Source organism: Echeneis naucrates, chromosome 24 (assembly GCF_900963305.1).
Source record: "Echeneis naucrates chromosome 24, fEcheNa1.1, whole genome shotgun sequence".
Lineage (NCBI taxonomy): Eukaryota > Metazoa > Chordata > Actinopteri > Carangiformes > Echeneidae > Echeneis > Echeneis naucrates.
In genome coordinates, this window is record NC_042534.1 from 8,018,682 (window position 1) to 8,046,425 (window position 27,744).

The window sequence follows — 27,744 nt, forward strand, 5'->3', positions numbered from 1 at the left end:
GTCCATATCCATGTTTGCTGAGAGGCATCAGTGTAATGAGACACCTGCCATCAGGAACATAAAAACATGAGAAAAACAGGCCTTGCATAAAAGACCTCTTTTCCCTTCAAAACAGTCCCTTTCGGGAAACAAACCCTAACCATCCACTGTCCTACTGTTCACAAACACCGACAGCAGCGCTCTTATTTTCAAGAGCGCGCGCACACACACACACACACATGCTCTCACGTGCTTGTACACAAACACATGAGCTCTGTGACTCAACCCTCAATGTAAGAATACCCTTTTAATAGATAATTACTCTGAAAAAAGTGAACAGCTTCTGCAATAATACCAAGAGAAAGGATGCTAACAGCTGAGCTGAGACAAAGGAAATTTGAATAATGAATGAGTGTGGGTGATGGAAAGACCGAGGAGACGAGAAGGATTTGCAGGTGCATAGTTGCAGTGCATATCTGTCCTGTGGCAAATAATATCTGCAAACTCTGAAAGAATGAAATAAAATATATTAAGTGTAATGTGATGATAGATGCTTGATTGAAAAGTATGTAAATAAAATATGTTTGACTTCATTTTCTTCAGTACTGCTGCCCAAAAAGTTGTATCTGATGGAACCCAAAAGTGTAGCTGTGAACTTAGAGCATGATTCACATGTAGATGTTGGTTGGTTGTTGATGTAAATGTGTTTGGGCCATAACAGGGATGCATTTATTGTGAAGACTTAACGCTTCAGGTAAACATGATGAGTTGACCGCTATGAATGGAGTGAACAGTCATGTAATCAGATAAATGCCTTGTTACAGATGTCACTGTGACCTCAATTTTATGCTAAATGCAATTAAAAAAATTGCTAAAGGCTAATGGGTCGAATCAAATGAGTCCTGGGCATTGTGTTCAGAAATAGGCACTGACTGTTAGCAAATAAAATGATAAAAGCAAAAGTGATTCTCTTCACTGATTAAGTTTCTTTTTTTTTAATAAGAGCAAGGCCACCACTGAGGACCTGAGGCTCATTGTTTTCTATAACTGCTAATAGAATTTGAGGACTTGAATAACCTGAGAAACAGTTTCTATTCCACTATGATAGTTAAAAAAACAACACTTTCCAAAATATTTGAAGAGAAAGCAGCACGGCCTCGTGTCTATACTGACTCGTGACCATCGTATCTATATCCCATACACTGTATTTAGTTCTTCACAAAAGGGGATTCAATTGATATAAAACATTAGGAATAAATATAACAATAGGTTCTACTAAAAGAAAGAAAGAAACTAAAACTGTATTTAAATCTATGCATAATGCAACTATGTTGTGAAAATTAAACTACTAATTGGTAAAGTAAGATAGCTAAAATAAAAAGAAGTCACTATAATCCTTGTGTGCTTGAGCAGACATTACTCATTAGAAGTATCATAGATATACATGTCAAGGCGTGACACCAACTAAAAATGCGTCCTCAACCTGAGATGGATCAGGAAATTCCGCTTTGTTAAATATATATCGATTGACTAGTGAAACATTTCTAAGGCTTGTTGAGGGTTCATTCCCCTGCAATTGGTCATCACATCACATGCCGAACCCCCCACCTCCTCCCCTGCTCCTGCTCAGGCTCACGAGGCACTGATGCTGAGACCAGTGGTCATTCATCAGCCACCACGCCGAGTGAATATCTGTGCATACGTCACGAAAGGCAGGGCTCATCACAATCACATTTTCTGACACCTGTGGGTGAAAGCTAAGTATTAGGAGATTGTTGGAGTGAATAAGGTGCATAAAGGCACCTGGCAGAGGAGAGAGAGAAGGAAGCACTGATAGTGTACTGTAGAGGAGATGGTGGAGATTAGTACAATTACAGAAGCCTGATTCAATCTTTGTACATACATAAGAGCAAAGAAACACAAACCTCTGCGGACAAGTAGAGACACAAAGAGGGAAAGAATGAAGACTGCTTATCGCCAATTAGAAATCGCACTTCTATTTATTAATAAATAACGGTTTAATTTAGAAGCATTATCTACAATAATTATCAGATAACAACTATCAGACATTTCAGAAGAAAATCAGAGTGCAGTTTTGTCAACTAAGCATAAACAGGGTTTCATAAAGCCCACAATATCAAGATATCTGGTAAAAATTCAGTTTCATCTGGAGAGCACAGCGTGATCACAATAAGTGATATTAAAAAGCTAAATTATCGGGACATAGAAGACAACACATGTACAACGTACATTATGCGAGACTGTTTAACACTGCTACGGCCCAATTAAATAAAAGAACTAATAAACATATTTCCAAGTCATAAATCAAAACTTAAAGCTCATACAAAGAGGAATTTAAAGTAGTCAACAGAATCTTTGGCTCTGCAGTCTTAATGATGGTTCCAACATTTAAGATTCAAAAACAATTTACCTTCTGAAATATACATTTTGTTAAATACATTTTAAAAAAACTTGCAATTAAAAATCAAATCAATGTAAAATAAATAAAATAAAATGAAAAAAGAGGCAAAGTATAAAGTCAGGTCTGAATTAATAATAATAATTATAGAAAAAAACAACAACAAAAAGAACATGACTGGGCTGGAGTTCATTCAATGAATTAGATTATTTATGAAACAATCCACTTACTTCAGTCTAAAAGGGAGACAAATATGTGACAAATTACAACAGGTGGGTAGTTGGTGCAAACTGAATTTGTAAAGGGAATAAAATACGTATTCTGCTGGCACAGAGTTACAAAGAAAGACCTTGAGGATAACACTGTCAAATGGGGAGGAAGTAAGGTTGACTACAACAGTTCCAATACAAAGATTCATAGTGGCAACAGAAATCCAGTCAATATCATCCGTGTCTCACATGTACCTGTTCTTTACATATTCCCTGTACATCAGCATGTCGTCCCTGCACAGCGCCCTCATTTGGCCCTGGCCCGTCATCACGTGGCTCTCAAACACATCTCGGCTATCTCTGTCGGCCTGTGGAGGACAAACGGCGTAGATGCTGTCCTCTGTAAAACAGGACACGGGCTCTCTGCGAGGGAGGGAAGACGAAGGAGGTAGAAATGTTTCAGTTGGTGGATGTAGGGAGGAAATCCATTTCAGGAAAATTGGCCGGTGATGGAAAGACAAACGCTGAAGTTTCATTATTCGACCATTAATGGAAAATGATTACTATCTATAGTTGTCACAAGATCATTAAAAAAAATGTACACCAGCCTCAGTGGTTGTAGTTTTACTTCGATACCTGAACGCATCTGCTGGGCAGAGCGAGTCATTAATAGGCCTGTTAATGGAAACAGCAACAGGATGGCACAGATGGGGCTTGCGCGGCAGACTTACTCACATTTTCGCAGAAGCTACACTCTAAAGCATGTCTCATCATCTTGAGGGTGCATTATCAACCGCGTGCTTCTCGGGTCTATTCAGTCGACCAATTCAACAGCAGCTGAGCCCCCCCAGTGAAAAACTGTTCAGACACATGGCTGAATTACAAATGTACCGCCTCAGTGTTTGACACAAGAGACTGTGGTAAATCCAGGATGGACGAAGAGCTCAGTTAGTGTCATTATGGAGTCTTCAAGGATGGTTTATTGAAAATCAGTGCCAATATGAAGCTGAGAGGGGTGAATGAATGAGGCTTACACATACAATTTATCATGTTTGCTGGTGTTTTTTTGCATGTTGAAAATCTGAACATTATTCACAGTATGCTACATGAAGATATTGTGAAGACAAACTTGGAAAGAAAGCAGGGCAGTTCCTTCACTGAAAGGTTTGGAGTTACTAAAGCAGTAATGAATTGCTTCTGGTTGTGTCCATCACTGATGAAAAAGTTTATTTAGAAAATGTTTGAGGTGAAAACATTTCTGGCACAATATGAAACTGTACTGCTAGGAAATAGAATTTATTAAGAATATCAGTCTCTACACTACTATTGAAATAAGCATTTATGGAAATGTTGGTGTTAAAAGCTGCCTTGATCAAATTCCTTAAAACATTGTAAAAGGTGGAGTATAGAATGGATGTTTTAAAGGCGTACTGGTGGGCAGTTTTTGCACAAGAAAATACATGATGCATGACAGTAGATGAGGAAATGGAGGAAATTTATATGCATATTTAGCTGACTTTTGCAACGTGAGGTCGAAGATAAACGTTATCATGCTTTGTGCATACGAAAAAATGAACTAAAAGAAAAAACCCAACCTTCTTGGTTGGTCACTGCAAGTCACTGCTTCACACTCATTCTTCTCAACAGGAAATCTCCCACAGGGTTCAAATCCTCTCCTCCTTCATCCCCACCAATTGAAGAAGCTCTGCCTGAACCCGGTGGGTTGATTGAAGTACTACACAACGGGAGGCGACACACTGAGGTGCTCCTGCCACTGAAAATATGTTTGGTGTGTTGTAACACCACCTTAGAATAGCCCTGTTACACAATGTATGACGGCGATGGATAAATGGACGAAGGCAGTGATGATGGGTGAGGACGCCAGGAAACAAGGATAGATGAAAAGCAGGGATGAAATATGCTAACCAAGGCTGCTGTCATGCTTCCCTGTCAGGTGTAACATATAATAATCAGTACTAAATCAAAAATTATATTTCTTATTTCCTTTGAGGAAAACATGTATGTACCTAAAAATGTATTAAGCTAAAAAAGCCAGATGGGAGCCTCTGGTCAGTAAAATACCAAAGACAGAGATGTCCGGAGGGAACTATGGTGGTGACAGCATCATGAATTAGTCTTGTTAGTTCATTAAAGCTTCATGTTTCGCCCAAAGCACAAGAGGGATTATTTAAACTGAGAAATGGATCATGGATCTGGTTTTGCAATATTCCGTTTTAAACAATTTAGTATTTCTGGACATAAATAAGACATCACAACCTTAACGTTTACTCACACAACCTTAAAATTTCCTCCAGTGATGTTACCTGGCTATGATTAACCTTCCAACACGCGCCACATGATGGCCCTGGTTAACACTGTAATTTTTTTTTATTCACCCTCTCTCTCGCTCTCTTTGCTCTCACACAGCCAAGTGCAGCTGAGTTGAAGAAAAATATTGCCATGTGGATATATTTTTGCTGTCTATTTTATGTTTCTCCTTCCCGTAAAAGTATCATTTGAACAATTTCAGTTTCCGATCTATCCAGTAATGATGCACGCTAAACTGCACCATGTCAACACCATCTGATGACATGGATGTATTCTTCAAGCAAAATCATAAAAAAAAAATGTCATTTGTGTCTGCTGCATCTCAATGAAAAGCCTTGTTTAAGTATCTCTCATGTGGAATGAGCTCCAGAGAGTTATTTTGATTATTTTATTTCATTTTAAGTAGCTGGTTAGATTTTTTCCAAGGAAGATTTGAGGTATTGGTTCACTTTCATTGTGCAGGATTTTTCTTTGTTGAAATAGATCTTCCTTTGTTGGCATAAATATAATAACACCAAACTCAGCGGTGCTGCAGACATGCAGACTTTACTGTGAGAGGGAATGAGGGAAAAAAGGTAAAGAGCAAGAGCAAAAGGAAGCTTTCTCAAGAATACATATCAGGAGGAGTCCTGATTAGGGATGTTATCGCTGAAAAGCTTCCTCTACTGCAAGAGCAAGAAAGAAAGAAAGTTAAAAAGGGAAATGACTGCACATTGCCAAGTGGGTGAGTTTGTCTGTGACTCGGTGGGCCATTGATGTAGAGAGCAACAGCGGTTTGAGCAGTCATGACTGGGAAGCAGCAGGGATGACAAGAAATAAAGAAAGAGCGGTTGGCTAGAAGAGATTAAGAAGCTAGAAGTTTCCCTGGAGACCACTTAGTTTGAGCTACTGTGTTCACTTCTCCCACTGCTACTGGAGATATCGAGTGGTATTTAAAAGGGGTCGGATTATAATGATGAACCAATATTGCATTGTAGCGCTCTACATTACACGTGAGTGAGGATTATTGAGTTTGAGTTTCCTTTGTGTGAATTGTCACATGGATTACTCACAAGCAGATGATATTTGCCAGGTTTATGCGTTCAGTTCTCTCCACTTTGTGCTGGCTTTCACCCAGATGCGCAAACCTGCGGGGGAATAAATAAATAGATCAGCTGATACTTGACATGCATCAGTGTCTGCCACTTGCTCCTGCCATCATCATCTCATAAGAGCAGTTAGCCCAAATTAATTGGTAAACAGTACCATTGACCTCTCAAACCATCACAATCACTGGCCATTATTGTCTGTTCTTTGACACAAAAAGTCAGAGGTAAGCTTGACGTGTCTGGTGAAGGTTATTTTTCTTTTTTAAATACAGTTACAAGCATTAGTTCAGCGCGCCCCTCCGGCTCTTGTTTATGATTTTTTAATATTAATGCAATGATTAACAGAGCTATTGCTACAGCTAACATCTTTGGAGCTGTTCCAAATTCCTGCCTCAATAATGAATGTACTTTCATTTTCATCAAGTGCCACTACAGTGAGAGGATATGAACAACAATCTTCACTTAATTTATTTTTTTATTTTTTTTGTATGTGTGGAAAAGCTACTGTTAGTAAATACATTTATCGATGTTGCACTGACGTGTAACTCTATTTTAGCAATTTTCATGGCCCAAACAAGTGTGTCAGAATAAATCCGAGGTATCACAACATAAATCAAATCAAATCCAGTTTATTTAGATAGGGCCAAATCATAACAGAGTTACATCAAGACACTTTACACATAGAGCAGGTCTTGACCAAACTCTTTGTGGAGTTGTTAAAGGGACCCAACATATCCCTCCATGAGCAAGTACTTGGCGAAAATGACAAGGAAAACCTTCCGACAAAGCATATAGTGATAGTAACCTGGTAACACTACTAAATATTAGAACACAAAAAATAAAACATTCATTTCTACAAAATGGTGAATATTGCTCTGTAGAAATGACCAAACATTTGCTGCTGAAAAGATACACTGAACCTGTTCTCGTCTGTGGGTTTAGGACAGCTGCACTTGAGAAGGGAAAAAAAAAAAAAAAAAAAAAAAGTAATTCAAGCTTCATCAGATGCATCATTTTGTATCAAATGATCATATCATATCCTCATCAGTTCATAACCAAAGAACAGATAGCTGTGTTCAGTCTCAGAGCCCGATATCGGCCATTCACTGTGGCTCATTAACAGGGTTGGGAGCATAAAGAGAAAGGACAGAATGAAATAGAAGGGACAGAATGAAATAGAAAGGACAGAGACAGAATGAAAACCCGGGGATAAGGGAAGGGAGAGGTGGACAAAGAGCAGTGAGGTCAGAAGTGTGATGCACACAGCAGGGTACAGTTGACAATATGTCTTTTGCAAAATGACCTGTGTCAACTGACTGCTTATCCCTCAGCTGTCGGAGCATCTTTTATAACAGATATTGTTACCTTGCTCATCCCTTAGATCTTCACTTTAAAGTAAATCTCCATTTCTATTCCATTTTCTACTGTATTAACTTGAGCTCTTGACTTGACCACAAAAAGCCAAAAATTAACCATTCTAATGTACGTGGATTCATTCAAATAATGTGTGTGTGAGTGCCATATTACCGTTCATAAATGAGTAGATCTTTTTCAGCAGGAGGTTTGGCCAGATTGAGGCCATAGGGCTCCCTAGCGCTCTGCTGTTGTTGTTGCTGCTCCTGAAGAGGTGAGAGGCAAAAGGTTAAATGATGCAGGCCTTTGAGGACAAGACAGAAAAAACACAAAGGTTTTAATGGAGCTTTCATCATTACCTCGAAAGGACTGTTAAGACTTATACAAAGTGACACACTGCAGGAGGTAAAACATCTTGTTAAGAACCAGCTCTGTGAAATGAAGTGGCTGCGACTCAGGTCAACAGGTTTAGCTGCTTCTCTAACGCAAATTCATTTATTAAGATGGCCGAAGCAGTGTAATTTAAGCAACTTTGAATGTAATTTGATTGTTGGTGTCTGATGAGATGGTTTCATGTGCAGGGGTAGTGCCCTCCTGGGGTTTCAGCACTCAGTGTCCAGACTTAGCAGCGATATAATAAACAGGAGATCAAATTAAAAAGGTCAGACTGGTTCAAGATGGCAGATTCAAATGATGATTAATATCAGTAGCAAAGTGCATTAAGTTCACAATGTGAAACTGAATAAAATCTTACAGAAGAAACGAAAAACTACACTTATTAACAGAGAAGACTAGAATCGGAAATATAATTAAGTCATTCATTGGTCAAAAATAATATGTGAAACAGTAGAATAAAGATGTGTAATTGCATTATTAACCAATGACATTAATATGGCCAAACAGTGATTAATTGCTTCAAACTAAATAAAACTAAAGTAAAAATGTTTATGAAAGACAAGCGATAGTAAGGAAATCCTATGAATCCTATGAGCCCTAATAGAACAGTATTATGCCCTCTTCAGGTAATGCTATTATTTAAGTTTTTCATTTGCTTCAGAAATAAGTAATTAAACTGCAATGAAGCCAATCTATGAAAGTAATTTCTGTATTTATATTTAGACAGGTTTGTCTTGAACTTGAACTGAATTATATTTCTACAGTTTCTTCATCTGATATAATGTTGAGCTGCTTCCTACCAAGCACATGGCTAATGAGGAGCAAAAATGTGCATACAGGAAGGCCACTCTGGAAAGACAACTTCTTAAACCTTGAAAGAGATGATTCACAGCAGCAAATGAAAGCAAAGCAGACAGCTGCATTAGTGGGTAAATGGTCTGCCCGATGAATCTCGCGTAGACGGCATGAATCCATCTTGCCTTGTATCTTGGTGTGAAATCTCGGGGAAGGCGTCATGTTGTGATTGTGAATGCTTTCTTGGCAGAAATGGGACCATTTCAAAGCAACTGTGCATAATCTCGACAGTGCAGCAAAAAATTAAGCCTTCTAGTTGAAATAATAATTCACATGGACATGACAACGTTTTCAGTAATTAACTTGAGAAATTTGTTCTACACAAAACACCTGTTGAATGTAACACTGTCTCATTTTTGCTAATCCAGTAAATCCAGTCTTGACAATCATGCTTTTTATTCTATATATTTGGTATGAATGGTCATATGACTGATCATTGGACAGGATGTTAGGTAAATGACACCCCACCTGATGAAGATAATTTAATTTAAAATGGTTGATGAATGAAGGACGGGGAACTGAAATCTATGGCATTCTTTCCTGGCGTCCATGTAATGGCTCATAGGTGGAAAATACGGAAACTTCATATTTTCCAAGCTAGTAAAAAAGGCTCAGCAAGTCCTCAGAAAAAAGATTTCTTTAACAAATCTATGAAACTTGGACATTTATTTTATGTCTTCCTGTAAACCTAAGATGACAGCAAGGAACTTATTATGTAATGGCACGCCCAGTAAAGGTGTCTGTTATGCCATTTTTCTCTTCGAATGTTTTCTGATGGGGCAGTAATATGCTCAACATAATGGATGAATCAATTTTCATGGAATTTGTATTGATCTGAGCTGCAAGGAGGGGAGAACAAATGAGGGTGCTCCAGTATCATGACCATGAAACTGCCTCTATGAACATATACACACACACACACACACACACACACACACACACACACACACACACACACACACACACACACACACACACACTGCATCACAAAAACACAAACAGATGACATGGGAACACACAAAAATACACATACATGTGCAATACATAAACATTATTATGAACATGTTGTCTCGAGCACGGATGAGTCTGTAAACATATACAGTGTGTACACCCACACACATTGCAAATCAGTTCGTTGTCTGTATTGAAGAATGCATACGAATGACTGTATCGAGGAGGAATATGAAATGAGCACGTGTAATTACATGGCAAACGTGGTAATGATCTGATGTTTAAATATTTCAACAGTTTTGTGTTGCGCTGGCACCCCGGCAATCCATTCTCAGGGACAGGTTTGGATGCAGCAACACGAGACACATGAGAATGAGTGTGTGCACCAAACACGTGAGCTAGCTGTCCAGCTCAAAATATTCATGATCCATGCTCAAGGCCCCGTGAAGACAGAGAAGAGTAAAACATAAGGAAAATACATCATAATCAAGAAGGGAAATTAATGGATGGAGCAAAGGGGGGAATAAGGAATCAAAACGGATCTTTTACAATATCTCATTGAGATTATTGTCTCAGGTTACATCAAGCCGAACTGGATTTGAGACACATGCTGTGAACACAATTCAGCTAATTCATATTCTCTGTGGTGAAGTCAGAAAATGGTTAGTGTATTTCAGGAAGCAGGCAAAAAACTACTGCTGTCTGTGTTTGACTAACGTACATATATTTATTTTTATTAGATAATAAACTATGCTAAGCTAGAACTTGCATAGCTATGGATTTGAACAAACTGATTTGAGAGTGTTAATAATATTTTTCACTGAGTGAACTAACTTAAAAAGAACAAATAAGTTTAACTCTTCCTTTATTATGATACTACACTATAGTGGCACTGTACTGTACAAAAGCAGCTTCTGCAGAGGTAAAACTCACTGAAAGAATATGCAAACCAAATTACTCCGATGTCTGTTCACAACTCTGTGGGAAAAGACCCTGATCATCACATCATCACAGATGATCTCTATTCAACACAATGTTAATCAAAAGCATTGTCATTAGTTGTAGGGTTAAGTCATAAACCAAAGATCACACATTACACTTAAAAACGTATTCTCAACTAGCTGAGTGATGCTTATGCTTTAAAAGCCCTGTGTCTGAGACCAGGCACTGAGACACTGTGCATGTTACTTATTTTGACAAATTGGATTATATTGCTTTGATTATTAATTTTGCATTTGAGGTAATAATGAAATGAATATGCTTCCAATGTGGCTAAAAAACTATCAGCGAATACAGCTTTATGCTGCTCACGGAGATGACAGGGAAGCGATGTCTCTGATCGTTACAGAAGCTGAAGTCCTTTCATCAAAGCGCTGAGGGGGATTCAGTTTGAACAGCAGGAGCTGAACAAACCTTCAAGTGATGCCAAGCCAAGAGGTGACACTATCTGATGCACGGAGAACTGATTTACCCATAATTCCCTGGTGTTTTGGGGACTGTGAGTAATTCTTTCACTGATCCAACGACTGCCAACACGGCACTTGGGACTACAGCCACAAACACAATCATCTGTGAGAATTGTTTCTGAGTGAGACTGATGTAAATTGGGACATGAGGGCAAAGTGCAGGCAGGGAACCACCTCACTACTGCTGACGTCACGATGGCATTAAACGGTATCAGTTACCATAGTAACATTACGGTTGCTGCCAACAACACTTTACTCATTGATGAGGGCTCCAGTCATCTAAGATAGTTATACACTGACCAGTTCTAGGAGTAAGTTGGTGCTCATGATAAAGACTGTTGACACACTGACCTACTACTTGGCTGATTAATGTGTTCTTTCTCCGCTGTGAAAATGAATATGGGTCAGTAGGAGATGCAAACGTGCCACCAGTCCACTTTGGGCATGAAATAGATACCAATATAGCAATTATGGACCTGGAGAATTCGTCGCACTGACACCAGACTGACAGCTGGTGAGCTACAAAATGAAAGGTGTCATTTAGTAAAGATTTTATTTTTTTTCTTTGGACAATTACGTCCAAAAGATTATTTCAATTATTTCCAATTCTCTTCTGTGAATTTTAAAAACATTTAAGTCTTGTGTTGACTGTCAGTGCGCCTACTTTACAAAAGTACACAAATAGTGGAATTAAATTGAATGAACAGTGAAAATGCTACCAGATCAACTTTGTGCGTTTCATTTGGACTCCTTATTGTACGTGTACTTTTCTATGTAGAACAAGACACCTGTCAACATCTGCAGTTTGTGGATTTACTCTGAACATTGAACATTTTTAAGGGTAACTTTTAACTTGAATTGTTCTCAGATATACAAAGCAGAAATAACCGATACATGGCTGCACGGTAGAAGCCTACGTAGACTTTAACATCAACCTTGGCAGGAAAACCAAAGAGCAAAATAAATGAGCAATTAAAATTCCCGCCCCATGAAAACTAATGGGACGTTTAGTTGGCCACATATCCCCTGACGTCCTAAAAGCAGACAGTTCCCACTGCATACGTCCGACATACAGACTTAAATGATACTGGGGCCTTGGAGGATGAAACTATAGAAGAAAGGGCCATCCTGATACTTTTTCCATGAAAGTTACAAAAATGCACACAAAAACCCTAATGAGTGATTACTCTGTTATTTCCCATACAAATCAAGACACAGTGTATGAGTCTCAGGATAAATGCTCACGTTTAAGATTTGCATGATCAGCAGTTTCTCTAATTTTGTACAACAGCGACCAGAAAAACACATGGAAGATCAAACTGAATGACAAAAGAAATTACACAAAGAAAGCTCATTTAGATTGTCAGTTAGTTATCACCTCTACTGCTCTTAGCAGCCAATATCTGGATCTTGAAAGGGAAATAGTAAAACACAGCAGAAAACTCGCACAAACCTTAATAATAGCCGCTACACTTGTGAATAAAATTATATGTCTAAAAGACTAAAGATTTAATTTCAATATATTACAGTAAAACAGAAGTTAGCTGAGGTGAGATCAAGGAAATTATTCAGAAATAAATATGGAGCCATTTTCTTGAATGTTATGTGTATGTTAAGCGAATATTTCGAACCACTGAGGTAATCAGTGGATACAAAAGTATTTGGAAATTTGAAGAAGAGATGATATCAGAATACTGATAGAAAGAAGAGAGAAAGATTGGAATAGTCAGTCTGAACCCAGCAATAACACAAAGCTACACCATTTCGATCCTCTGTTGTGGAAACTGCCCATCACTAAAGTGATTAAGCTGATGTCTTTTCCTCTAATGCAAAGAAAAAAAAAGAAAAAAAAAAAACAGAACAATTTTTTTGTGGTAGAGTGTGAAGTAAAAATACAATCAGGGTGACATCAGTGTAAAGGAAAGAAAAATGCTTTTGAGATCCAAAAGTAATCACAGTTTCAGCTGTGATAACATTTCTCTGAGGTTGTTACACAAAGCTGTATAACCTCAACTCATTAGAGGAGTTCATATGATTTTCCCCTCAAAATTAAGCAAGAAGGATCCAAGGTGATTTTATTTTGGTCCCCCTAAAACATTTTAATGCTTTCATACCTCCTGTGTGCGAGCGCTCTCTCCAGACTCTGTTAGGAGTTTGATCGGGGTGGACCGCTGGGAAACAGAACCATCGTCATCACGGTCCTCCTCTGAGTCATCTTCTGATGTGCTGGTGATGGCCTCCTCACTTGGAGGAGGTGGTGCGCTGGCTGCAGTCTTCCTTTGGAGTAGCGTCTCCTCCTTGCTGCTCTTGTTGCTGTCACATACATGTACACAGATTAACATATTCACGACCACACACAATTAGCTCAGAGACTTGGTTCATTTACGTCATTTCACGTGTAAACTTCAAGAATTTTTAATCTCCTATAAACATATTATGCATCCTTTAAAATGGCATGTCACACCATGTCTTAAATAATTTTCTTTTTACAGATAATAATTTTTTTGGCTGTACTATACCCTTGATTCTGAAAATATAATATTACTTTAGCTCAGTATTATCCCCCTTTGCCAAGAAAATCTTGATTGACTCACTGAGTGTTATTACAAAATCTCTTAGACACAAATTAAAAGTATCCATAATCTGTCCAAACTACCCACAGTGTTTGCTTCTACAGGTGTAGCAGGCATCCAAACAATGATTATTCACATGATCAACAAATACATTCACAGAATCACATCTTACAAATGTTATGTTAAACAATTTATCATTTATCAGAAAGGTTGCAGATTATTTTTCTGTCGTTCAACTAATCGATGAATTGTTTCAGACTTAGCTGAACCAACTACTGAACTTTCAGTCAAGCCCAAATGAGGGTTCTGTACAGGTGAGTTGATCTTAGTGGAACTACTGTTACTTTGATAATAATGAGCTCTCTGTGCTGCTTGGGCATAAACAGAGAACAGGAGGATGAAAAGAAGTGCAGCTTTCACAAGGTCTGAGGAGCCTGAAGATGTTCAAGGTAAAACAATCCAATATATTTTTTTTAACTCATCGTGTTGCCACAGATCAAAATAGGTGGCTAAGACGATGGATTTTTCATTGTCATTTTTTTCCTCCAGGCAAACTAATGAATACACCAGCAGATGGTTCCCTAAAGAGCAAAGTTCTCAAGGAAACCACTGAAGTAGTGCAGAAAATTTGTCATGTTGTGCTGTGTATGATAGGCTCACCAGAACAAAAGAGAAATTCAGCAATAATGTAATTATTTAAGATAATATATATGTGCACACGTGCATGCACACACTTGATCGCTGGTGAACTTGGAACCGTATGTTTTAAACAAATAAATAGTGTTGTTTTGGTTACCTGAGAACACAGTGACAAATGCAGGTCGCAGTGACATATGATTTATTACATTAAAAAAAAAAAAAACTACCAAAACATAACAAATGAGAGCATTGTATTTGCTGAGATTTACTCACCCCAGCACTGATTTTCCTGTTTCCTCCGGTTTGCGAACTGTGAATGGGCTTGGATCCACCCCTACTGTCTTGGGCATAAATTCTCTTTACAAGTACAGAATAAAAGAAAACCCATCAGCGGATGTTGTGCAGCAGCATCACAATCATATCTATTTAATGCTCACTGAATCCTTCAAATGAGCAGTTATTTATTTCATGAAACATTTAATGAAGTAACGGCTTCGCTGTATTAAGCTGTAAAAACATGCTTCTGCTGTTACACTCCAACACACAACCCTTGGTTTTTATTTATTTTTTTTATATCCACAAAAAAAAATATAAAAATCTTCAACTGCATTTTTGTCTAAAGGACTTTATGTGTGTATTCACCTTGCAGAGTTGGTCATTGCAATGCAGAATGTGTCATCAAAGGAGGTGAGTTCATAAGGTTTGAAGAATTCTGTGTAGATGTCAATACTTTCATCAAAGCGGTTCACCCTCTTCACTTTCATTTTCCTCATGTTGTCCTCGCAGGTAACTGCATCCATAAAGGAACATAGAGAGAATATTGGCAAAAACAATCCTGTGTGGCAAAAGTCAGATCTTCAGATCTACCCTTTTCCTCTGTGCCTGAACCGTCTTGGTTTAGACAGAAACAGATTGTAAACGTAACTACTGGATGGATTTTCACAAATGTTGAAAGAATTATTATTCTTCAACTCGTGGCACAGGCTAAAAAAAATTACCATAGCTGCAATTCAGCACGGCTGTTCACTGTCCACATTAAAGATTCAGGTCGTGAATGGGCTACGGGCTGAGAGCCACAGACTGTGAATTGCTAAGACTGATCATTTACTGTTTGATAACCAGTAGTGATAAATATAAGAGCACTCTTAAAATGTAACCATCCCTAGTTACAGTACGGTAAAGCAATACCTTCATCATAGGGAACAGGAAGATAGGACAGAGTTCCCTCCGACCACCACAGAGTGTAGCTGGAAACAGAAGATGCATAAATGTATTGAAACATTCATGAAAACTAAGGTGTTCTCTGCACTGTCTCTCCAGGGATTTCACATAGCCTAGATATAAAAATTGACTTGGCTGGACCCCCTACTGTACAACTACTGCATAACCTTTAATTCAATATGACCAATTTCAGTGAATGCACTTATTATGATTTAGAATGTGATGTGCTACTTAGATGAGTTTGAGGGCAAAAGCATAGTGTGTGGTTGCCAAATTTAATTCATTTCTGCCCATGATAATCTCTTAGAATAACAGCTGAACTACATAAACCCATTGTGGCTGCACAAATCACTGGCCTGTATCAGAAAACTGGGTCTACTTTTATGTAAGCATGGTGACTATGGAAAGTAAACAATAAACACTAGTGAAGTAGAAAATGACTAAGCTTTGCCTACTCATGAGGATGATTTTATGCATACGAAAAAAACTCTACTGAGCAACTAGCCTAAGATAGGATTTCATTCATTCTGCAATCAGATACAATGGGACGATGTCAAGTAAACACTGTATTGAGTTTAATGTAGGAATATGACATGTACAATTACAAGATTAGGCAAAGAATCTGTGACTGCAATCCCAGTAAGTAAGATGGCATAACAGCAACTAAAGAAGAAAACATATGTAAATCCACCCACACTCCCATGTGAACAACCTCAGCTGTCAAAGCAGACTGTCCGTCAAAACATTCAGAGCAACTGAAGGTGTGTGTATGTGTACTTCTGTTTTTGTGCCGGTGCCAGTCTGAATTGAACACCTTAAAAAATTGAGGACATCTGGCTGGTCTTATGCCTTCAAAAGGCTGTTTGAGGGTTACGACCAAGATTGTGGATTAGGGGCTCATTATATGTCAGTGCACATCCTCACAACTACAGAAGGACCATCCACATGCATGCCACTCTGTTTACGTTCACCTGATTTTATTGGTATATTGAGATGTAGGTATGCTTATGTCAGTAGGTTCCTGTGCCTGCATGTACGATAAGTAGCTGTGTATTTACCTGCGTCTCTCTTGAGGGAGGGCCATTGTGCTCCTCTGATGTAGGTAGAAGTCAGTGGGAAGCTCCCACAGATGTGGCTTTGACTCCAATGGTTGGTAGACTTGGAGAAACAGGTTGATGGCATCTTGTCTGTCAGCATCTGAAGGAGCAAGATAGACACAAATGGCAAAAACATAGTATAGTAAAATTGAGCTTTCATGTCCCCCCATTTTATTTATTTACTATTTTATGAAAAATATCATTAATTAATTAAGCCAAAGTGACTTAATTTGTAATGAAAATCATTGTTGGTTGCAAATGCATCTTTAACTGACTTAAACAATCCATCATTGTCCAGCTACCTCATAGCAAATGTCATACAGTTCATATGAGTTCATATCTTAGGTTTTCTCCGAGCTTTGTACTTCATCTTATGGTGATTATTGGTGAAAAGAAAATTTGCTTAGTTGTTATGGAGAGAGACAATGTGAATAGTTTATCTATTATGACACATCGTCCAGTTTGTCATAATTATGCCCATCAAGAGATTCAGCTAAAAGCCCCCCCCCCACCAAAAAAAAACCCCAAAAACAAACAGTAACTGGACTCGTGTTAAGAGCATCCTCCGTTACTGTCTTTGTCTTTGTTCACAGGAAATATACCAGTGGAAATTCACTACAATATGTTTGGCTATGAGAGCTAGCCGAGATAATCTTTCTCTGTGTATTTGTGTGTTCAGTGTGTGGCACGTGTTTTGCATGTTGCCCAGTTTGATGCCATTTAATCCATCCTCCAGCTGTGAAGCCACGTGCATGCTGCTCCAACAGTCACGTTAGATAATTAAAAACAAATTGGCTTTTAATAAAGCCTTGCATCAAGCCTTTTCTCTGGGTAATTTTCAGCCTTAGATTCAGTAAATACATCGTGAGATAAGAGTGATGCCTGATCAATGAATACAATATACACGTGCAACGCAAGGCACTGACAAAAAGCCTTGTTTGACAAAGCATGTCCAACAAGTGAGCTCTGACCGAGCAGAGGCCCAGGCCAACAAACAGTCCAGAGGCAGGGCTTGAAATGACTCACAACAGACTACTTTAAGGAAGAGGTTTATGTACAGCAGTTGGGGAAGTTAACGCCACTTAATCTGGCTTTGATTTAAAAAAAATATAAATAAATAATAGCAAAATGGATACTGTCACTGTTTTTACTGTTCAAAGCAGCGAACATGATATCACTGATTATGTGATTTGATAATTTCATTTAATCCAATTGCCATCTTATTGGGAAAATGAACAGGAAACTTCATTTCAAAGAATAGCTGTGGAAATATTTCAGGCTCAAGCTAAATGCTATAAAAACCAACCAACCCACAGTCATAGCAACATGCCATCCTCAGAGCCTATCCTGGAGATTATATTTAAAGAAATTCTTAATGTACAAAATGTCCCTGTCAGAAAAAACATGCATGCAGTTTATATTCTCAGAAGCAGATCTTTCTGCTTATTCTGTTGAAATTTTGAGCTCTGTTTTGAACAAAATATAGTAGAGAAGACTCGTACAGAGTAGTAGAGAGTCAGATTTATATTACTTCAATCTTGTAGCATCACTGTGACCAAGGTGAAGTGACTGAGGAGGTATTAAAAGCTTGCAACTCTTGCAGAAGATGAAAATGTAATCATGGGTAAATGTATGAAAATGGTTGTGACCTGATAGAGGGTCAGGTTGACAGCGGACTGTAGTTGGCCCTTGGATTACTGAATTATGGTAACATTTTTCTGCTACTCTTTGCCATTACATTGTCTGTGTTTGAGTCTTAGAGCATGTGGAGTTTCATAACAGAGCAATAACATCATGGGCAGACATATTAAATCATACTACGTGATATATTGGAAACCAAGGGATTACAGTTTATAGAGTGTCAGTCTCTTGCAATAGTCTTTGTATGCGTATCTGCTTCACCATATGAGCTTCTCTCTCTTGACATTTCAGTGTGAATAAACATCTTGCTACTTTCCGGACTCCGAACTCTGCAGCCAACCACTGATCCCATTCGTCAAAACACATTGAGAGGAGGTCGACTTAGTAAGTCAAGTATAGCTCTGTAACTCCTGGCTCAATACACAATGCATAATCTTCCTCTTCATTTCTGGGGACAAAAATACCACCTTTTGATGATGAGCATTCACTATTGTGTTGTGAAAATATATGTGCACACATACATTTTCTTTGACATGCTTGAGCGTCATTATAAATTATTATAAATCCAAATGGCAGCACGTTGTCTGGCATTGATTGACATTTAGGCTCTGTTTGTTTATTGGAAGAGGAAAATATCAGTTGAGGAAATTTAAAGACTACTCTAGATAACAATCTGAGAAATCCTTTCAAATCAAAATTGCGTTTTTAATAGCTATTGACAACAAGATGAAGAGTAACAAAGGAAAAACCTGAAAACTGTCTTATTTCCATTTTAAAATTGAGTATATCACAAGCTGGATATAGATAAAAGTTTGTACTTGGTTTTATGAAAAACAGTATGATTTTTGGCAGGTCCTGTTCATTTCACTTGCAAAGTATCAGCTTGGGAGCAAATTGAGTTTACTTGTAATTGGTTTTACAACATACACTGTGCTAAAACGGTACCTAGCTCACCTGTATTGCTTTGAGTCAGCCAATTGTTGATCACATCACATTAACATTAAACTAGGCCAATTAACCACTATAGAGTAAACACACAGTTTGAAAGTTTCAAGTAGCTTTCTGAATGCTTTGTGAAAGACTATTTAATTTAAAACTCAAAAAAAAAAAAAATACCCAACCTGTGACTTTAACTGTGATATTAATGTTTTATGCTTGTTTATACTTATATGTATGAACTGATTCTGAGAAGATGATATGCATAGAGGTGAGTTAGTAAGGGGATTTTACATGTCTGAAACACACCTGAGAAAGCATTGCTGTAGTAGCGTGACAAGGTCTGCATGATGTCTTTGGAGTGCTGAGTCCAGGGGGCAATCTTGCGGTAGGTCTTGACCCTGTGGACCAGCTGGGAGCCACCATACTGTAGAGAGAGAGTGTCTCCATGATCCTCATACAGCTCCTCAAACAACCTGAAGAATACACACAAGCAATGGATAGGCCGTTCCACATGTGCAACTGGTTCTATTACTGAAGAGCAGAGAATATAAAATCTTATTTAGATGAACATGTCACTGAGTTCTTAACCTGCATGTCCTCAGACTAAAATAAAAGCTGCAAGAAGCCATTTCAGCATCCAAGCAGCAATAACGGGAGGATTTTGCGCTGAAAACAGTGGGATACAGGGCTAACTATTTTAATTTGTAATAGCTAATCCTAACAAATGTGAATCAGCATTGGGCATTACTTTTTGTATTTATATTGATATTTCATTCATGTATAAATGCACATATGAATAGCTGCCTCAGTAATAACTACAAAGAAAGAAAAAATGCATTAATGAAAAATGATAAGCAAAAGGAGTTTACCTCACACAGTCAGTATCAAACTGCAGTTTGGGCTTGTCAATCATTCCTAGTGCATAAAGCTGATAGGCCAGCGCACACTTCCCCACCATGAACTGGGCCGTATTGGTCCGGTCCAGACAGTCCACACAGTTGGTCCGCAGCACACCAGTCTACAATGACAAACACTTCAGAAACATCTAATGCCATTTCTTTCATCTACAAGACGTTCACAGATATTTAAGCCAAAGACACACTTCATGAAAAGGCCATAAGTAGAAAATGTATTTGCCTCTTTCGTCTGTAAAGGAAGAAAACTTCAACTATTCCAAGAGAATCAACATGCATGTGATTCTCCATTTTCCATGAAAACTCATCATGCACATACTGTCAAGATATTTATCCAACTCTGCAGCTGTATGAATGCTTGGTATCATTAAAACAAAAATTATAGAAAAAAGTTTCTTCCTGTCTAAGAAATCTTACTATCACAGAGTAATTTGTTCTTATTACCTTTAATGGGTTTAATTGAAAGTTTCTATACTCTGTTTTTTATTTTTTATATGTGCAACAACGAGTCGCTAATATGGTGGAGAAAATATATAATATGATTTGGTATATAAAATACAGCAAAATAGCTTTGTATGTGGAATACCTGCAGTCGTCCACTGGATGTGATGTGTCCACCTACATCTCCCCACCTGCAAAAAATTACATCAACGAAAAATATTACATTTTACCTGTCTGCTCTATTCCTGCTTCTATTCCATTACAGACATATTTACTTATCTTATCTCGTGAAAATCATAGTTGCCTTGCAATTTCCACATTTTTTGTACCAATTTTTCGTTTTGTATTTGTCCTTAATGTCATATTTTGCTATAATGGGCTCCTGAGGCAACATTAGTTTATTTCCTCATATGTATTTGTGGAAATTACTAAAAACCTGAACTTTGACATAGCAAATCAATCTACTCATCCGACCCCTAAAAACATTTTTAAAACATGGCAAACTATTTTCTTGGAATAAAAGGCAACAGGACTTTTAGAGTCCAAGGATAGTGTGAAACTGAGCTCTGCTTGGCTCTGAGCCTTCAACCTTTATTAGCAAACCCCAATTCAATACACTACTCGCTATTCATCACTTTCTGTTTAAGGTGTCCACAAAACAACAAAAGGCAATGAAGAATTGCCCTGCGAGAAAAGAGATGGCCCTAAGTCGCTGAAAGGATAAGCTCTGAAAATTCAATAGTTTGTAAAGAGTGACTTTTAACGTATAATGTGTCTCTACAGAGCACAAACTCATTGAACTCACTGAGATCAGGGAACAACTGCATGTATGTGTGTGTTGTCCAAGAAACAAAGACAGTAAGATACTCATACCATGTTAACTTAACAATGATCCTCTTTATATTTCAAGAGCTAAATTATTCATCTGACCGAAGCTATAGGTAGAATTATGATTTAACATTCAAATAAAAGCCAAAGAATGCTTTCTTTGTGTGTGAATAAGGGAGCGGGGGACTGTGTGAATTAAGTGTGTATCACAGAGAAAGTGAGACAGTGTTTGGTAATGCAGAACAACAGGGTAATAAATACTGACCATGGTGTAGTCGTTTGGTTATGTAACAGAATGGTAATGTTGGGTGAAAGTGATTAAAACATGCAGACAATGGAAGAGGCACACATTAAGAACACAGGCAGCAATCTACTCCACTCGTTAGCATAAAACTCTCAGCGGCGCAACTGCCATCAGGCATAATTTCCATTAAGAATTCATATCAGAGAGGTTCCAAATTAAGCAGGGTGGATAAATGCATTATAGTCAGTAGGTATGAATATAAAATTGGATGATATGCTTGGTCCTAGAAAAAAAAGTAAGTCTAACATTCAACTTCTTCTTACAGTTTTCTTAACATCAATCATACATTAACCTTCATTCTGATCCCATATGATCCCCATTTACATAAAGATGATCATGCACTCTTGTCACACAAGAATTACTGCTTTAAATTTGGTGAATGTATCAGGTTTGTTTTTCAGAAAAACACCAGGGATAATGTAGGGCTGGGAGAGGCTCACCTGTCATCTGGTCTGAGGGTGTGACAGTAGAAGTTGGAGCGATTAATGAAGAAACCTGTTCTCTTGACCACATTCTCAGCTATCATACTTAGACGGTCCAGAACGTTGCACAACTTACTGAGAAAGACAAAGATGACAGTTAAATTGGTAGTTAAAAAAAAAAAAAGCAAGCCCATTACTGTACTTCTAACAGAAAAAGTAGCAGCCACACTGTTTTCATTTTTCATAAGTTCTTTTTTTTTTTGGAAGAATTACTAATTTAATTAAACTCTGAAATTGTATTGTAAAAAGCTTCATTTTGTGTCCAAGAGTTACATAACTCCACTTAATCTAACAGGGCTTGAATAAAGACTTAAAGCATTATACAATAGAAAAGAATAATAGGTTAGCGCTACAAGCTCCAAACCTTACCCTCCAACCACTGTATCAAGAACAATTCAGACAAAAAAAAAAAAAAAAAAAGACTAGTTTATACTACATTTAATTTACTTTTCCTCTGGCTTACCATTAGTGAGATATACATTTCCTAGAAACAAAACTACACCACTTCAGGAGCTTCAGAGAAAGTTTTAGCTCACTGCATTGAAATATTTGTAATCTCAACCTCTTTGTGTATCGAGCCATGTCCCAGGCAATGTAGTCAATCCAGTGGTCCGGAGGGAGGAATTGATTTAGGTTTATCACAGCCGGGTAAAGCTCTTCACTTAGAATCTTCTCGTGTTTCCTTTTTTCACGTTTCTGCAGCACAAGAGAGACATGAATCACATCACACGTATGATGTTTATTATAACCAAAATAATAAAGAACATAACACTGAATGGTTTTGTTCAAAGGTCCCCTAAGTACATGGGCAGATATAGACAGATATATGACAGATGTTTTCCCTCTGTGATGCATTCACCAGGACCCATTCAGGACTACTCCAAAGTGACTTCTGAGAAAATGGAGCCGCAGGATGCACTTTACAGGCAGGGGAGGATATATGTAGTACTGAGGACTGATGCTGAGTATATAATAGCTGATGTAGCTGTGGAAGCCATCCTAAGGTCTTATGTGGTATAGAGAGGGATTGAGGGCTGAAATAGCTGGTGCCTTTGGAATCCGAATATAGTATAATGAATACTATATATGTATACATAGAATGAATAAGAGCAAATTAATCCAAGTTTTACAACATACGTTCATAGATGGCTGTAGACATCATTCACAGTTTTACAGGTAATTTTTGTTCTTCTTCTGTTTATTTTGCAAATAAATATTCTGCAATGGGAAACTTAGAACAAGCCTAATGCTGGTTTTACAAAATAACAATGAGCCAAATGAGGCAAAAAATAATAATAATAGTATAAAAACCTCACAGAAAAACAAATGCAGTCAGTGTAACCAACAATTGAGTGGATGATGTTTAGTTTTTTTTTTTTGTTTTTTTTTATTTACTGATAGAGAGAAAATATAATGGCATAAAAATCAAAACAAGAATTTTCACCTGATGCAAACACTTACTTTTATAGTCACACTGTCTGTGAAGTGTATTCCTCCTGTGCTCTCTCACCACTTAACTGTGGCTTTTTGACTGATCACCCCAGGTGATAATTGCTTGGATGCATCATTTAGCATCTTTGTCCACACATCAAGCAGTGGCAAGAAAAAGAGCAATCAAATTGCCAGTGCATTTCCTACATCCATTTCCTCCAGTTTTCTCTCACTCACGAACACATACACGTGCACACACATACAAAAATGCACACACAAGCATGACCAGACATACATAACAATTACAAAGAACTGTCCACAGGCATAATCCTGTACACAGTAACCTCAGTAATAATAATAATAATAACTATAGGTGTAGGAACGTACAGTGATAGACCATGAGTGAAGCCACATATGCACGTGTACATACAGGAGGGTTCTGTTCATGGACAGATGAATGATTGTGAACAAGAAGTACAATTCAGCACACTCATATTTTTAAAGCACAACTTCAAACACTCAGGAAGATGCTGGCTTGTTTATGGTCTTTCTGATCTTTATTGCTCCTTCTTTTGTGTGTATTGGCTGAATGATGGATGGTTCATGCCATCTTGGACAGAAAATAAAAGATGATCTTTAGAAATCGCCCAGATTACAATTGAGTTAAACAATGATTTTTTTTTTTTAATCGCTGTGTGAGGAGGAGAAAAAAAAGTTATCTTTTACTCCCACAGTTGGATCAAATTGATTCTAATTAAGTGAGCCAGTTGGAAAAGTGATTCACATGCTTTGCCATGTGCGTTCTCACTCTTCCTTTCTTAACCTCCACATTGAGGAACACGCACTCACCCATGACAAAGCCATGCAACCATCCCGGAGTTGACACAGTCTTGCCATCCCCGGTCACCACCACAGAGAAGTGAACTGTCATCATTTAATGCTTTATTACTATTCCTTTCCTGTTTCCGTCTGTCTGGGATAAGAGAGAGCATGTAGTGTTTAAGGAGGGGGTCCCCTCCCTTATTCCCCACAGTCTGTAACTATCACATGGCTGTAGCTTGTGCGGACCTCTGAGGTCTGCGATTGGTCCCTTGTCTCACAGCTTCCCTTGTGAGTGACAACGTGAGCTTTCAAACCAAGCGACTGTCTAGCTGCATGCCCAAATGTGTCCATGTGAGTATGGGAGCATGGAAAAGGCATTGCAAAATGCCTACTTGAACACTCCAGTGTTAAAATGTAACAGTTTAACATCAAGAAAAAGGACAAATAAATGGGGGACATCAACATTCAAGAAAGAATTTCAGCAGCAAATAATCACCAGCTACCACAAAAAGCTCCTATGAGTCCACTGACAATTTCACAATAACATCTTCATTAGATAACTACCCGTTGAGTGATTCCACAGAGCTGGCATATTTCATCCAAAGACAATTGACCACCAACAATTCACAAAGATATACACCTTAAGTTTACACAAACCTCACAACCAGTCTATTTAAGGAAAATACCAGTATATACGGAACGAGTTTTATCAAGGCCACTCAGGTTCATATTCTGTACTAGTGACACTAAAGGGTCAATAATGTGATATTAACTAGAGTTACAGCTCTGTAAGTAAGCCGATTTTGGGACTTTAAAAGCGTGCGTGCACGTGTGTTACCTTGACCAGGTTGAGGATGATAATAGGAGAGCCAAACCGTTGCAGCATCTGGTTAAAATGGAGGGCAGCTACGTGGGCGTATGGGTCTGCTTGGTCCACTGCAAGGGAGGGCAAACTGATTGCTTAATATCTAAAGCATTAAAAGTTAAAACATGTTAACACATAGCTAAAATTTTTACTCTGGAGCTTAAATCGTTGGAAAATCTCAACTCTCAATGTACTCAATTACTGCTGAGATAAGGATTTTAGTAAACATGAAGCAACATTCTTACTGCCCCTTGGTAAGGGAGAGTTAGCGATGATAATAACAAGGCAGAATTGCTTATTCAGGTCATCTCCCTCACAACCAAAACATCTGACCACTACAGGCCTGTCATAAAGACATTCTATGTATGCAAGGGTTAGTCTCGACAGGCAAGGAGGAACGTATCCTGGGATATGGATGAATGTACTCCACATGCATCGACACACTGAGCTCAAAGCCACACCATTGACCTAGATTCATCAGATGACTGCAGCCCACATTCAAATGAAAGATCACATTTGTGCTGAACATTGGCTGATTATCAGTCTGATTTGAGCTGCGTATAATTATGCATGATGACCCTTCATTTCAGTTTCACAATATTTCAAGGCTGTGGTAGATTGAGATGTTAAAATCTAATTCTTTTTCGTTGCATGAAATAAATTTCACATCCCTCATTAACATTTAGCAGTAATGCCAAGGAGTTGTTTTTACATCAAAACTTGTAAAAGAAAGGTTTATTATTTTACTCTGCACACTGTACAATACACTGTTATGTGAGAGCTAGAAATTGCTATCTTAGCTCATCAGAAAAAAATAAACTGAACCCTGGCTCTGTCCCAAGGAAAAACAATGCAAACTACCTGAATTTTTACCAACATTACATTTTGGTTTTATTGGGGTTATATGCAGAGCTACTTTTGACAAGGGTGATGATGGTAGTTTCACATGTACTGAATGCGATCTTCTCGTCCGGAAAGATATCGAATTATCCAGTTTTCCAAAACATATTGGTTCTATAAAGAATAATAACTCATTTAAGATAAATGGTAACACTTGAAACAACACACGTGAAACATTAGTATAAACTCCAATTGAGAAGAAAAAAAAAAAATTGTTGGATGTAAATTTATGGTGCAAAATAAAAACGTTGGCCAACACAAAAGGCAAACGGTGTCAATCTACAACTAAGATTAACTCTTGACGCAAAATTGTAAAAATGTAAATGAAGGTCTTTAAAGATCAACGTGGGACGAGGATGATGAGGTAAGTGATACACAGGGGGACATTAAGGACAGGCTCGGCATCTGTCTCCCACAGAAGTAAATGTCATGCAAGGATGAATTAAAGGGCAAACTGGAGGGGGAAAGATTATGATTTAATGCAGGCATTGTCACACCATCTACCAATCTATAGGCACACACAGAGGGACACACATTCACAGCGGCCTCCAGTGTCATCATTCTCAGAGACCTGATCACCTCCCTCTGGCCCTGGTTTTGTGTATTTATCCATTTCATAATGAAATAGGAGAGTGGATACAAAGATGAATGCCAAAGGGGAGGAGGGTGTCCTGCATCCACCTTTTTCTTTTCCTTTCTTGATCTTTGTGCCAGTCTTTGAGAAGAATGAGCAATACAGAAAAGCAGGATCTTATGTTAATGTATTTTTTATGATTACATTCTTCTCCTGGTCCTACAAGGTCATTTAAGGTCCTCAAAGGTTGCTAAAACGATGTCAGTGAGCTCATATAGTTAAACGCTCATTCAACAACTCAAGAAGATTTGTCCTTATCAGTCATTTGTTATCTGTTCTTATGTAGATGGGCAAAGTGGATATAAGTAAAACATTCTGGCCTTGGCAGCTTTGCCAGCTCTCAAAAAGTGCCTATTGCTGTGAAAATTAGGACAAATACTGAGACACAAAGGCAAAAGTAGGTGTTCCTTACGCCTTATTGGAGGTTTTGGCATCATGGTGGAAATATCCTGGGACCAGTAAAGTGGGACAGAACCTCGCACCTGGACATATGATGAGTAACTTCCTGCTGTGAAAGACATAACTGAGGCATCGTGGACAATCTGCTCTGTCTCCACCTCATTAGCAACATCCCCCTGGAAACAGAAGAAAAACAAGCAAAAGAAATCTTGAGTAAACCTAGTATCATATCACATGGACTTTATCAACAGATGTAAATTACTCATTTGTCACAGAACTGCAGATTTTCCTTTATCTATTTTTTTGACCACATAGGAATTCTTATCCTCAGACTCAGAAAAATGGGCAATGGGAATGAATTAATGTGTTGTAAAGCTTTCAATCATGGCAAAAGATCTTCATCAACAGATGAACATAATCAAGATACAGATGGACAACTATTTCATTGCTGCTGAAGATCATGCAACTTGACTAACCACTAAATGAACTATGTGGTGAGACTGTTAAAGTTTCAGCAGCAGTCAACTTTGACCATCAGAACAAAAAAAGTGTTTAATTGAGAAACACACA

General features: G+C 38.0%; 1 protein-coding gene across 1 annotated transcript in view; it reads right to left on the reverse strand.

The window, feature by feature from the left end:
- Nucleotides 1-1,966: 1,966 nt before the first annotated feature.
- Nucleotides 1,967-27,744, reverse strand: part of fig4a (FIG4 phosphoinositide 5-phosphatase a) — a 36,762-nt gene continuing 10,984 nt past the window's right edge. The window contains exons 10-24 of the mRNA XM_029496980.1: nucleotides 27,188-27,350; nucleotides 25,215-25,312; nucleotides 22,686-22,819; nucleotides 22,082-22,198; nucleotides 20,655-20,700; nucleotides 20,024-20,172; nucleotides 19,461-19,627; nucleotides 16,536-16,674; nucleotides 15,445-15,503; nucleotides 14,899-15,046; nucleotides 14,530-14,613; nucleotides 13,159-13,357; nucleotides 7,551-7,642; nucleotides 5,988-6,062; nucleotides 1,967-3,030 (exon numbers count right to left, since the gene is read on the reverse strand). Coding sequence (XP_029352840.1) covers nucleotides 2,853-3,030; nucleotides 5,988-6,062; nucleotides 7,551-7,642; nucleotides 13,159-13,357; nucleotides 14,530-14,613; nucleotides 14,899-15,046; nucleotides 15,445-15,503; nucleotides 16,536-16,674; nucleotides 19,461-19,627; nucleotides 20,024-20,172; nucleotides 20,655-20,700; nucleotides 22,082-22,198; nucleotides 22,686-22,819; nucleotides 25,215-25,312; nucleotides 27,188-27,350 — 1,848 coding nt within the window. The 3' untranslated portion in view covers nucleotides 1,967-2,852. The remainder of the gene's footprint in view (nucleotides 3,031-5,987; nucleotides 6,063-7,550; nucleotides 7,643-13,158; nucleotides 13,358-14,529; nucleotides 14,614-14,898; nucleotides 15,047-15,444; nucleotides 15,504-16,535; nucleotides 16,675-19,460; nucleotides 19,628-20,023; nucleotides 20,173-20,654; nucleotides 20,701-22,081; nucleotides 22,199-22,685; nucleotides 22,820-25,214; nucleotides 25,313-27,187; nucleotides 27,351-27,744) is intronic.